General features: G+C 44.2%; 1 protein-coding gene across 1 annotated transcript in view; it reads right to left on the bottom strand.

Moving 5' to 3' along the window:
- The window catches only part of LOC126209898 (visual system homeobox 2-like), a 608517-nt gene that overhangs the window by 16334 nt on the left and 578617 nt on the right, over positions 1 to 13566 (bottom strand). The window contains exons 6-7 of the mRNA XM_049939020.1: positions 8072 to 8182; positions 309 to 577 (exon numbers count right to left, since the gene is read on the bottom strand). Coding sequence (XP_049794977.1) covers positions 309 to 577; positions 8072 to 8182 — 380 coding nt within the window. The remainder of the gene's footprint in view (positions 1 to 308; positions 578 to 8071; positions 8183 to 13566) is intronic.

A 13566-nucleotide genomic window follows, 5' to 3' on the forward strand; every position in this document is an offset into this window, starting at 1 on the left:
GACTCCTCAGTGTCTGTACTCAGTAATGAGCGGGAGGGTGCTGTACAGGGAGGCACCTGGTTCAGCTCCCAGCGATACCCGTACACCACTCCTTCAACGGTTTCCAGCTAAGTCGCAGAGGTGAGCCCAAAAGTGTCGACCGTTTAAACTGGCCAGTTGGACAGGTCCGGCGACAGGCGGCCGGGTCACTGGGCGTCGTCCGGGTCGCGCAGCCCCGCCGCGCCCGCCGCCGCCGCCGCCGCCGCCAGCCGTCAGAAGACCGGGGGCGGGTGCTGGTGGGGGTGGTGCTGCTGCTGCAGCAGGCCGGCCGCCGCCGCCGCCCCCGCCGCCCCCAGGCTCAGCAGGTGCTCCTGCGCCTTGGCGCGCAGGCACGCGATGCTGTCGTTGCGCAGCTGCTCGGGGTCAGGGGCGGAGGCTTGCGGCGGCGTCGACACGACGCCTACGCCCCCGCTGCCGCCTCCGGCGCCGGGACCCGGCGGCGCCGACATGTGGTGGGGCCTGGGACTGGCGGCCGCCGACGACGACGCCTGGCTGCTGCCCCCGGGCGAGCTGTGCGAGCTGTTGTCGCTGTCGCCGCCTGCACAGCCAGACATACCCAGCGTCACACCGAGTGCGGACAAACTTCTCTCCAGTTCTGGATAAGCTTATAATGTCGACTTACAGCTGTTCTGCCTCACGCAGTGGCATACCAAATGAAGGAAATAGAAGAAATGTTCGGAACTAGGGCTAAATTTCAGAGCTAAAGAATATCAATGATAAGAACATTAACTCTTGTTTTCCTGTCGTCCTCCTTTGCGCGTGACATTATGTTGCTTGGACTCGGAAGAGCAGTTGAACGGAATGGACAGTGTCTTGAAAGGAGGGTATAAGATGAACATCAACAAAAGCAAAACGAGGATAATGGAATGTAGTCGAATTAAGTCGGGTAATGCTGAGGGAATTAGATTAGGAAATGAGACACTTAAAGTAGGGGGTGATGCTGAGGGAATTAGATTAGGAAATGAGACATTTAAAGTAGTAAAGGAGTTTTGCTGTTTGGGGAGCAAAATAACTGATGATGGTCGAAGTAGAGAGCAGAGACTGGCAATGGCAAGGAAAGCGTTTCTGAAGAAGAAAACTTTGTTAACGTAGAGTATAGATTTAAGTGTCAGGAAGTCGTCTCTGAAAGTATTCGTATGGAGTGTAGCCATGTACGGAAGTGAAACGTGGATGATAAATAGTTTAGACAAGAAGAGAATAAAAGCTTTCGAAATGTGGTGCTACAGAAGAATGCTGAAGATTAGATGGGTAGATCACATAACTAATGAGGAGGTATTGATTAGAATTGGGGAGAAGAGGAGCTTGTGGCACAACTTGACTAGAAGAAGGGATCGGTTGGTAGGACATGTTCTGAGACATCGAGGGATCACCAATGTAGTATCGGAGGGCAGCGTGGAGGGTAAAAATCATAGAGGGAGACCAAGAGATGAATACACTAAGCAGATTCAGAAGGATGTAGGCTGCAGTAGGTACTGGGAGATGAAGAAGCTTGCACAGGAAAGAGTAGCATGGAGAGCTGCATCAAACCAGTCTCAGGACTGAAGACCACAACAACAACAACATTATATTGTTAATTTTCTGGCTAGTTCCATCTGAAGGTCTCAGTGAGATCCTTGGTATAACTGGAAAGGGACTGCTCATCACTACAGATGCGACGGCAACAGCTGGCAAAGCTGTATGGAAGGGATTCCTTGGTATGGAATGGGTGCCAGCTCTTGAACTGGGGGTATTGCTGATGGTTGGTAGGTTTGATACGAATGAAGGTACTGATACAGCTATCTTTGAGGTAGAGGTCAAGATCAAGGAAGGTGGCTCATTGGATTGAGGAGGAGCAGGTGAAGCAAATGAGGAAGGAGGAGTTGAGGTTCTGGAGGAATGTGGGTAGGGTGTCCTCATCCTCGAACCAGATCACAAATGTCATCAATGAAACTGAACCAAGTGAGGGGTTTGGGGTTCTGCATGGTTAGGAAGGATTCAATTAGATGGTCCATGAATAGGTTGGCACAGATGGTGCCATATGGGCACTTTTATGAAGTGTTATCTGTAAGTTTCAGAAATTCTCTTATAAAAATAAGAATGTTGCTATACAAATTAATTTCCTGCCCCAGCTTCAAGGTAACTACAAGGGACTCAAATGCACCCCACTGTTCAAGGCCCTATATTAATGAAGTGTACATTTTTCTATTTCACAGGGCACTCAGTAATATTTTACAGCAATTACCTTAGTATGTTACTGCAAAAATCGAACATTACAGTATTACGAAGTATAACAAGTATCTAATGCGCAAGTCTCCACGCATGAAAATGAAATTATTAATATTGTGTTATACATTGTACTGATGATTGTGTAGTTTTTCCATTAGGACAAGCACTGTATCTGTCACTACGAAGAAGGAAGGAAGAAAGGAAGGAAGAGAACAGTTCACGTGCCATTGATCATGACATCCTCACAGATAGCGCACATGACTGGATTGGACAAGGCCGGGAAGGAATCACATCCTTTTCAAAGGAATCACCCTAAAACTTTCTTGCCTGAAGCCCAGAATTTTACCATGCCATACGCGTGACAATCTCAACAATGTTTGCCCGTTTTCCATACAGATACTGGCAAGACATCGGTCACCCGCCAGGTTAGCCGAGAGCGCTAATGCGCTGCTTCCTGGACTCGGGTAGGCACACCGGCCCCTTGATCGAATTCGCCCGGTGGATTACCGTCGTCGGTCGGTGTGACGGCCAGCCTGGATGTGGTTTTTAGGCGATTTTCCACATCCCGCTAGGTGAATACCGGATTGGTCCCCACGTTCCGCCTCAGCTACAGGGCTCGCAGACATCTCGCACTATTACACTAACTACACTCGACGCAGACAACAGGGGTACACAAATTGCGTCCCGGGGGGTATGGGGTGGCGACAGGAAGGGCATCCGGCCACCCCTTTCCACTAACCTTGCCAAATCCGTTCCTAACAATGCCGACTATGCGTCAGTGCGGGACGTGGCACCAGTGAAAGAAAGAAAGAAAGAAAGAGAGACTGGCAAGACATCGGTCGCGGGAATCCCAAGACAAAGTCTCTACAGTAGTTTCTCAGACTAGCCCGGACACACAAAAAGAAGGGAGCAGAGGACTTCAGTTTACGTATGTAGATATAGACGATTTAATAAAATATTTTTATTTACTTACTAAAACATGACTACACTTTACATCATATATTTGCATGCTGTAATGTTCGTCTGTTGTGGTTTTGACGGATGATGAATAGACTGTACGTTCTAAAGCCAAAAGAAATATTTTTTTGTCTGATATAATTTTCAATATCCAGTTTTCTTTTTCTTTTTTTTTTTTTTACTTGTACTGTGAAATCTTGCTTCTCCCCAAATTACGTCAGCGGGAAGCGCCCTACGGGTTTTTATGAGTGATGACAGAATGAAGGGTTTCACGACCGGATGACGTTGCTGCTGGTAAACCTTTCGGGGTATAAGGGCGTGGTCCACGAAAACCTTATGTTCCTAACGTTTCGTCCAGAACTGCGCTGGACGTCTTCAGAGGCTTTGCTCCTCCGTTGTCTTGCCGACCTTGGTGAGTGTGTTTGCGAGTACCAAAATATCTCCCGTAAATGACCAAATCTTTTGATCGCATTGACTTAGAAGCTTAAATGTTTTACAGCGCCAAGGGAAGAAACACATCAATGATCTGCTGGACGGTTAGGTTCAGCTACTTATGTTATTTGGGTTATTGCAAATTTTGGTGATAAACATATAATTAAATTAGCCTACTATGCCTATTTTCACTCACGGCTTACATATGGCATCATATTTTGGGGCAATTCGTCATTAAGAGAGAAAGTATCCATTGCACAGAAGCGTGTAATCAGAATAATAGCTGGAGCCCACCCAAGATCACCTTGCAGCCATTTATTTAAGGAATTCGGGATATTCACAGTACCTTCACAATACATATATTCATTTGTCATTAATAACCCATCCCAATTCAAAAATAACAGAGAAGTGTATAGCTACAACACTACAAGAAAGGATGATATTCACTATTCTGGATTAAATCTCACTTTGACGCAGAAAGGGGTGAATTATGCTGCCACAAAAATCTTTGTTCATTTGCCAAATAGTATTAAAAGTCTGACAGATAGCCAACCACATTTAAAAGCAAATTAAAAGAATTTCTGAATGACAACTCTTTCTACTCAATAGATGAATTCTTAGATAAAGTAGTAACTGTAAAAAAATTAATTGATTAATTATTTTGTGTAAAGAAAACTTATGTTAAAGTGACACGTTCCACATCATTACGAAATGCCGTATTCATGATCTATGGAACAAGGATTAACGTATGTATGCATGTATGTATGTATGTATGTATGTAGACTTTAGTATGTGACTTGATACGCTAACCTTTTCCAGAGAAAAAGGGGTCTCAACAGACGGGCAGACAGACAGATGGTTAAAAAAACAATGAAAAATATTTTTTCATATAATTAGAAATTAACAATTTTCAGACTTTTTTTCCTTTACCTGTAGTGTGAAACTGTGAGTCTTTGCAAATTTCACGATTCTAGTTCAAAGGAAAGTACACAATACGTTTTGATGAGTGAGTTTTACAGTATCGTAATGTGTTGTATAAATGGCCTTATCTTTTGACTGAACTGAGTTAGAATCTTATATATTTTACATTACACCACCAAGGGAACTTAGCCCTTAGGATGTGATATAAATTTTAATTTGACATCCCATTCTGCTCAAGAAGCAAAAGGAATCGTACCAAATGGCCAAACAGATGGATAAAAAAATGATAAAAATATTCTTTTTATGTTATACAATTGCAAATTAACAATTTTTGGGTGTTTCTTTACTTGTGCAATGAAATCTAGCTTCTTTCCAAATTTCATAATTCCAGGTCAATCCTATGGGTTTTGATGAGTGAGGTTGCGAGTATCAAAATGACATAAATGGCCGTATCTTTTGACTACATTGACTTAAAAGCTTAAATTTTTTATTCCGCCAAGGGACATAGACTTTAGTATGTGACGTAAATTTGAATCTGATACGTCTACCCACTCCTGAGAAAACGTATTGTTAACAGACAGACAGACAGACGGGTAACAAATCGATCATATAAGGGTCCTGTCAAGATGGTGGTTTTCTAGCTTCAGGTGCTCAACATGCCCCCCCCCCCTCCCCCACTCTCCCCCTCCCGCTCCCACCGTTAGTACAGCGCACAGAACTTTCATACAACTACTGGAAACTGTCAGAAAATCTTTGGGAGGTTTTTCAATTCGCACGTCACATTATCTTCAACGTCGGTAATGTCGACAAAGTGTTGACCTTTCATCCCAATTTCTGCACTCAGTCCTTCTGTCACATTAGCACCTTCTCCGGTCTTGACGAACCATCAGAGACCCATTCTGCACTTTTCCGTCATGTGGTAGGTTCGTACTGATAACAACACGTCTCGGCAACCCTGATGATTCTTCCAGAAAAGAATTTTCCGCTTTTTGCTTTTCAATCGAGCCACATCAGGGGTCAACGCGTCGTAGATTTTGTTTGGGAGTGAAGGAGTGGTGAACAAATCTGCATACAGTACACTTTGCTCTTTTTCAAAACATTGTGGAATATGTCTTGAACACTTGATCTAGGGATGTTACTCCCTTGCGATTTGTGACACATCCGTGTTGACACACACTACGGCCGCATGTTCACTGCTTAACGCTGCTTTCTCACAACTGACTGCTCGGATGCACATCTGCTGTTTACAGGTGTTAGTCTAGGCTGGCGCCACAGTTATTCTGCTGATAAAATCAGTCTTGGAGTTTTCTGGACGGTCGGTGTATTTATGTGTATACTATTTTGTTTTACGTCCTAGGCACTGTACTTTCAGGTTAGAAACATTTGTGGTACTTTCTGACTTTCAACAGCGTAACAATAGTCCAAATATTTATTTGCAAGATCTTTAGGTGCTCCTCTACATGTGCTCTTGCTTTGCTGGTTTTAAAGCTGTTTTTTATAGTTGTAGTGATTATTACAGTGATAATTTGCAGTAGTGGAATCGGAAGAACAGCTTGAAAATTATCGTTATACTGATAATTATAGTGATGATTCGAAAGACTGGAGTCAGAACACCTTTACAACTATAATTATAATGATTATTATTATTATTATTATTATTATTATTCTAGTGATATTTCGAAACACTGGAGTCAGAAGAACAGCTTCAAAATTATTATTGTAGTGATGATTATTATTATTATAGTGATGATTAAAAAGTATGGAGTCAGAAGAACTACTTTGAAATTACCATTATAGTGACTGTTATTATTATAATGGTAATAACTCAAAAGAGTGGAATCAGAATATCAGCTTTAAAATCAGTAGACCAAGCACACATGTGAAAGAGGATCCACAAACCTTGTAAGTAAAAATGTGGACCAATATTATGCTATAGAAAGTCAGTAGTGCCAGAATGATTTGTGTCTGAAGGTGCAGTGTCTAGTAAGTACAACATACTAGCACATGTACAAATATGTATATTTTGCAGGCCACTGACGATTCCTTTCACAAATAAAGGACAAACGCGTTTGGAGTAATAAAACTAATTTTGTTCAATTGCACATAAATAGACTTAACGTGAAAATTATCCACATAATATCAACGATAAGATTTGCTGATGATATTGCTATTATGTGTCAAAGTGAGGGAGAATTACAGGAGCTGCTGAATGGAATGAACAGTGTCATGAGTACGAGATGTGGACAGAGACTCAAACAAAGGAAAATAAAAGTGATGTGGAGCAGTATAAATGACATTAGTGAAAAAATTAACAGCGAAACTGTAAAACACGAAGTAAATCATGTAGAGGAATTCTGGTAGTTTGGAACCAAACCAAAGCGTGGAGGTCGAAGCAAGGAGGATATAAGACGTGGAGTAGCTCAGGAAAAGAGGGAATTCCTCGCTAGAAGCAGTTTCTAGTGTCAAAACTACGATTTAATGTGAGAAACAAATTCCTAAGACTATACTCCTCCAATACAGCATGAATACAGAAACGTGACGAAAACACTAGCTACAAGGGATAGAAAGATACAGTATGCGTTAAGACGTCAAGGAATAACTTCCGTGGTGCTAAAGTGATATTTAGAGGGCCAAAATTGTAAGGGAAGCTAGAGATTGCAACAGATCCAACTAACACTGCAAGTGCTACTCAGAGAGAAGTGATTCGCACAGTAGAGGCTATTGTAGCGGACCGTATCAAACCAGTTAGAAGACTAACGAAATGCAGTGGCGTACTGCTAAATAAGCACTGGAGTCATATGTTGCAAAACGACTTCTTTCAGTGCTCTCGAACGTGGTAGTATTTATTTGATGAATCCGAGTGTGCTACAACCTTACAATAGTATGATCATATTATGTATCCTAGAGATCCTATTTTTATGTCTACAATTTGCGGGTGGTAGGCGTTTTCTGTTGGGACTAAATTATCACATGATAGTGGTGGTTGTCGTTATGATGGTGATCGTGATGGTGGTGGTGGTGATAGTGGTGGTGGTGGCATTGATGATGGTATTGACGTTACTAGAATGACGATGTTGGTGATGGTGTTACTGGTGATTATGTTGATCCTGCTGACTGGTGTCATAGTGATGCTGGTAATGTTGAAAACAATCATGTTGAATGTGCTGTTGACACTATTGATGATAATGGTGGTGATAATGCTGATTGCAGTGGTGGTGGCACTGAGGAGGATGTTTGTGGTGCTCAGTTATCATGGTGAAGGGGATGCTATTGCACATGACGTGGATGGCAGCACAGGTGGTAATACTGGAGGTGATGTTGGTGATGATAGTGGAGCTGGGGCAGTGATGATGTTGATAGTGACAATACTGAAGCTGCTGATGGCAACAGCTGACGGTGGTGGCGGTATGGCAGCGGTACGCACCACAGCAGGTGGACTGCGAGGGGTCGCCGACGCCGCTGCTGCCGCCCCCGCCGCCCCCACCGCCGGCGCCGCCCCCACTGCCGCCCCCGGAGCGCGCCGTGTCGGAGCCGCCGCCGGGGGCCGAGCTGGAGTCCTCTCGGTCACTGCCCGCCGCCGGGCTGTCCTTGAGCTGCTCGGCCGCCTCCAGCGACTTGCGATGCATCCCTGCACAGCAGGCCGCCGTCTGACTCGTGAGCAACCAGTAGCACTGTCTAGCTGGCTACTGCTACAGCTCTTATAACAGGGCAAGTCACAGGTGCGCAGAGCCACTGCGGACCTCCAAACGCCAAGACAGAGGGAATTCCATGACTAACACTACAACAGAGAAGGTACATTGTATCGAAAAATTATTAATGGTCAATGTTTCGAAAGAAGAGAAAAGTGCGGAACGACTCACAGTCCATTGTGTGCATAGTGAAATAACGAAGAAAAAGAAAAAACTATAGCCTTCAGTTGTTTGTAGATAAGCAGATAGCAAGAGCTTGCAAAGTACTGGCTGAAAGTCAGTGATTTGGTATGGGTTCTAAAGAGAACAGAAATTACAAGGAAGATCTTGCTGCGTAACTAGGTGGTCGACGTCTCATAACAGGAGTGGGATGACCGAGATAAAGGCCAAAGACTTTGTGAAATTCTCTTCAATATCTAGGAACATTTAAGAATGAACCTTGTCGAAGCCAATTGGAGGATGGCTCACTTTTTAACAGTGTACAGTCCTTATCCGATATATTCACATAAAAGTCGACTAAGGCGCTGCGAAGTATGTAGTACGACAGTTTCTTAACTAAAATGAAATTTTCACTCTACAGCGGAGTGTGCGTTGATATGAAACTTCCTGGCAGATTAAAACTGTGTGCCGGACCGAGACTCGAACTCGGGACCTTTGCCTTTCACGGGCAAGTGCCCCACCAACTGAGCTAGTTCTGCAAGGTTCGCAGGAGAGCTTCTGTGAAGTTTGGAAGGTAGGAGACGAAGTACTGGCAGAAGTAAAGCTGTGAGGAAGGGGCGTGAGTCGTGTTTGGGTAGGTCAGTTGGTAGAGCACTTGCGCGCGAAAGGCAAAGGTCCCGAGTTCGAGTCTCGGTCCGGCACACGGTTTTAATCTGCGAGAAAGTTTCATACCAGCGCACACTCCGCTGTAGAGTGAAAATTTCATTCTAGAAACATCCCCCAGGCTGTGGCTACGCCATGTCTCCGCAATATCCTTTCTTCCAGGAGTGCTAGTTCTGCAAGGTTCGTAGGAGAGCTTCTGTGAAGTTTCGAAGGTAGGAGACGAGGTACTGGCGGAATTAAAGCTGTGAGGACGGGGCGTGAGTCGTGTTTGGGTAGCTCAGTTGGTAGAGCACTTGCGCGCGAAAGGCAAAGGTCCCGAGTTCGAGTCTCGGTCCGGCACACAGTTTTAATCTGCTAGGAAGTTTCAGTTTCCTAACTATGAAGATCACAGACAATAACTTTCCCAGACATGTTGTCGTACGCCAAGGAAGGAGGCGCAGTGGCCGTTAGTGTTTGTAAAGACAGGAGTTCAATGGCCAACCCGCACAAGCAGATTCAGGCTGTCTGTAGTGTCCCCTGAGTCACTTAACGCAAATGCCAGGTTGATTCTCCTGAAAGTGTCATAGCCGAGTTCCTTCAGTCCCCTTCCGGAATCCAACCTTGCGTTCCAGCTCCAATTATCTCGTCGACGACAAGACGTTAAGCTCTCCCTTCCTTTTTTACGCCATTACGTGAAAGGATAAGAGACACCGACAATTGGAAACAGTCAACTATAGCTGAGAATAAAATTTCCAGTAAACATGTTAACACAAACTCGCCCTTTGTGGTGAAGATCAAACGAGTGACTATCCTGTAGTGGTGTGTGATGTGAGTGAGGCTAGGCACTGGTGATTCAATTATGGCAAAGCTGGACGTCTCACCTAAACCACCTGTGAGCAGTGAGGACAACGATATGGCTTCGTAGGGGGCCTACGACCATGGCAACAGAGGATCACTAGGACGCTGCTATCACAAGGCGCCCGTCTGAACAAAATTGTCTGGACACCAATTAGTGGTCATCCATATGGGTGTGTCAACCTTTCATCTTTATGATGCCTTGAAATAAGCTGGAGACACTTGGAATGCGGTGCCTGAATGGCTGTGGAGAAGTGGCAGTCCATTATTCCTCAAGAGCCGAAACCAGAGAAGTAGTTGTTGGACGTTGGGGTTTGGAGTGAAGTCGAACACTGTTGGAGAAACAACGAAACAAACAAGTCAAATTTAAACAGACGCAAAATCCCCAAGATTGGCGATCTTTTACAGAAGCTCGAAATTTAGCGCGGACTTCAATGCGAGATGCTTATAACAGTTTCCACAACGAAACTTTGTCTCGAAACCTGGCAGAAAATCCAAAGCGATTCTGGTCGTATGTGAAGTATGTTAGCGGCAAGAAACAATCAATGCCTTCTCTGCGCGATAGCAATCGAGATACTATCGAAGACAGTATGAAGTATCGAAGACAGTGATGCCAAAGCAGAGCTACTAAACACAACCTTCCGAAATTCCTTCAGAAAGGAAGCCGAAGTAAATATTCCAGAATTCGAAACGAGAACAGCTGCCAACATGAGTAACGCAGAAGTAAATATCCTCGGAGCAGTGAAGCAACTTAAATCATTTAATAAAAGCAAGTCTTCTGGTCAAGACTGTATACCAATTAGGTTCCTTTCGGAGTATGCTGATGCATTAGCTCCATACTTAACAATCATATACAACCGTTCGCCCGACGAAAGATCCGTTCGCAAAGACTGGAAAGTTGCACAGGTCACACCAATATTCAAGAAAGGTAGTAGGAGTAATCCGCTAAATTACAGGCCCATATCGTTAACGTCGATGTGCAGCAAGATTTTAGAACATATATTTTGTTCGAACGTAATGAATTACCTCGAAGAAAACGGTCTATTGACACACAGTCAACATGGGTTTAGAAAACGTCGTTCCTGTGAAACACAACTAGCTCTTTATTCCCATGAAGTGTTGATTGCTATCGACAAGGGATTTCAGATTGATTCCGGAAGGCTTTTGACACAGTACCACACAAGCAGCTCGTAGTGAAATTGCGTGCTTATGGAATACCGTCTCAGTTACGTGACTGGATTTGTGATTTCCTGTCAGAGAGGTCACAGTTCGTAGTAATTGACGGAAAGTCATCGAGTAAAACAGAAGTGATTTCTGGCGTTCCCCAAGGTAGTGTTATAGGCCCTTTGCTGTTCCTTATCTATATAAACGATTTGAGAGACAATCTGAGCAGCCGTCTTAGTTTGTTTGTAGATTACGCTGTCGTTTATCGACTAATAAAGTCATCAGAAGATCAAAACAAACTGCAAAACGATTTAGAAGAAATACCTGAATAATAAAGTCATCAGAAGATCAAAACAAACTGCAAAACGATTTAGAAGAAATACCTGAATGGTGCAAAAAGTGGCAGTTGACCTTAAATAACAAAAAGTGTGAGGTCATCCACATGAGTGTTTGAAGGAACTCGTTAAACTTCGGTTACAAGATAAATCAATCTAATCTAAAAGCCGTAAATTCAACTAAATACCTAGGTATCAGGAACAACTTAAATTGGAAGGAACACATAGAAAATGTTGTGGGGAAGGCTAACCAAAGACTGCGTTTCATTGGCAGGACACTTAGAAAATGTAACAGACCTACTAAGGAGACTGCCTACACTACGCTTGTCCGTCCTCTTTTAAAATACTGCTGCGCGGTGTGGGATCCTTACGAGATAAGACTAACGGAGTACATCGAAAAAGTTCAAAGAAAGGCAGCACGTTTTGTATTATGGCATAAAATGGGAGGGAGTGTCACAGAAATGATACAGGATTTGGGCTGGACATCATTAAAAGAAAGGCGTTTTTCGTTGCGATGGAATCTTCTCACGAAATTCCAATCACCAACTTTCTCCTCCGAATGTGAAAATATTTTGTTGATACCGATTTACATAGGGAGGAACGATCACAAAGATAAAATAAGGGAAATCAGAGCTCGTACCGAAAGATATAGGTGTTCATTCTTTCCGCGCGCTATACGAGATTGGAATAATAGAGAATTAAGGTGGTTCGATGAACCCTCTGCCAGGCACTTAAATGTGATTTGCAGAGTATCCATGTTGATGTAGATGTAAATGTAGATTCTAACAAATCTCAAAAGTGTTCCACTGCGTTCAGGTCGGGACACTGGGCAGATCATTTCTGGAATGTTATTGTCCACAAAACATTTATGACAGAGTGCATTGTCATGTTGATGAAGTCATCTTGTCCGAACTGTTCCTCTACAGTATGCAGTACACAGTACTGTAAAATGTGTTGATATTCTTAAGCATTAGCACGTTGTTACGCGCAATAAGCGGACCTCATCGTAAACACGAAAAGCACCCCCTTTCTGAAACAGCACCACATACGAACGTCTGTGCTGCTACTAGACACGATGGCAGGGTAGGTAACGTCCGCCATTCATTCACCAAGAACGAAATCTTCTGTCGGACCGCTACAGGGTGTAAGTAGCGTGATTCATCACTCTATATTACTCGTTTCCAGTCATCCACTGGCCACCACAAGCGTCGACTACAGAAACTGCACGGTTTACGGGGAGCTACTCGACCACTACACGCCAGTTTTTGGTAAACCCTACACGGAGTCACTGTGCTATCTCGCTGATTTCCTGTGATGTCTTACAACCACGCTTTGCAGTGCTCCACTATCCCTGACAGTTAGGAGATCAGGTCTGTCTGGTCTTGGTTCATCTGTGGTCCCTCTTCCGAGTTTCCACTTCACTATCACATCACCGATAGCCGACCTGGGCAAATTCAGATGGGTTGAAATGTACCTGATGGATCTAGAATAAAAGCTTACACGACTGGATGACATACCTGCCGGTAAACCATTAGGGATGTAAGGTCGTGGTCCAAGAAACCCATCTGATCCTGACGTTTCGTCCAAGACTGCGCTGGACATGCTTAAGAGGCGCTCCTCCGCAGAGTCTGCAAGACTCAGTGGCGGAACGCCTCTGAGGATGTCCAGCGCAGCTCTGGACGAAACGTCAGGACACGACCTTACGTCCTGAAAGGTTTACCAGCAGCTTGATGGATTTGTTACTCAGGTGACATCGAATGGCCTGTCCATGTTCGAAGTCAGATCTCTGACTCATTTTGCTGTTAGTGCCTCTCTGCTGTTTTTATACTGGTAGATCCGCTTCCCGTTATATATAATATTTAATTCTGCATGTAGCAAAGTTGTCTGGATGCCTTTAATCGGACAGTGTACTGTTATATGAAGAGCACTGATGCGGAATATTACCGGAGGAGATAGGCAGCTTCAACAACAGAAAAATTGGGAAGATAGGGTGCTGAGCCTTGTGATTGTTGCAATTCTTTGAGTTCCTGTCGCCAGTGCGAGCTCGTGAAGGAGGTGTCCAGGAGCGCGCTGTGGAGAGGATCGAAATTAAGGAGGAGGGCAGAGAGGAGAGGAGGGTCCTTCCTCGGCCTCAGCACTCGACAGTAGGGCCCTCGTGGCCACTTTCT

Source organism: Schistocerca nitens, chromosome 10 (assembly GCF_023898315.1).
Source record: "Schistocerca nitens isolate TAMUIC-IGC-003100 chromosome 10, iqSchNite1.1, whole genome shotgun sequence".
Classification (NCBI taxonomy): Eukaryota; Metazoa; Arthropoda; class Insecta; order Orthoptera; family Acrididae; genus Schistocerca; species Schistocerca nitens.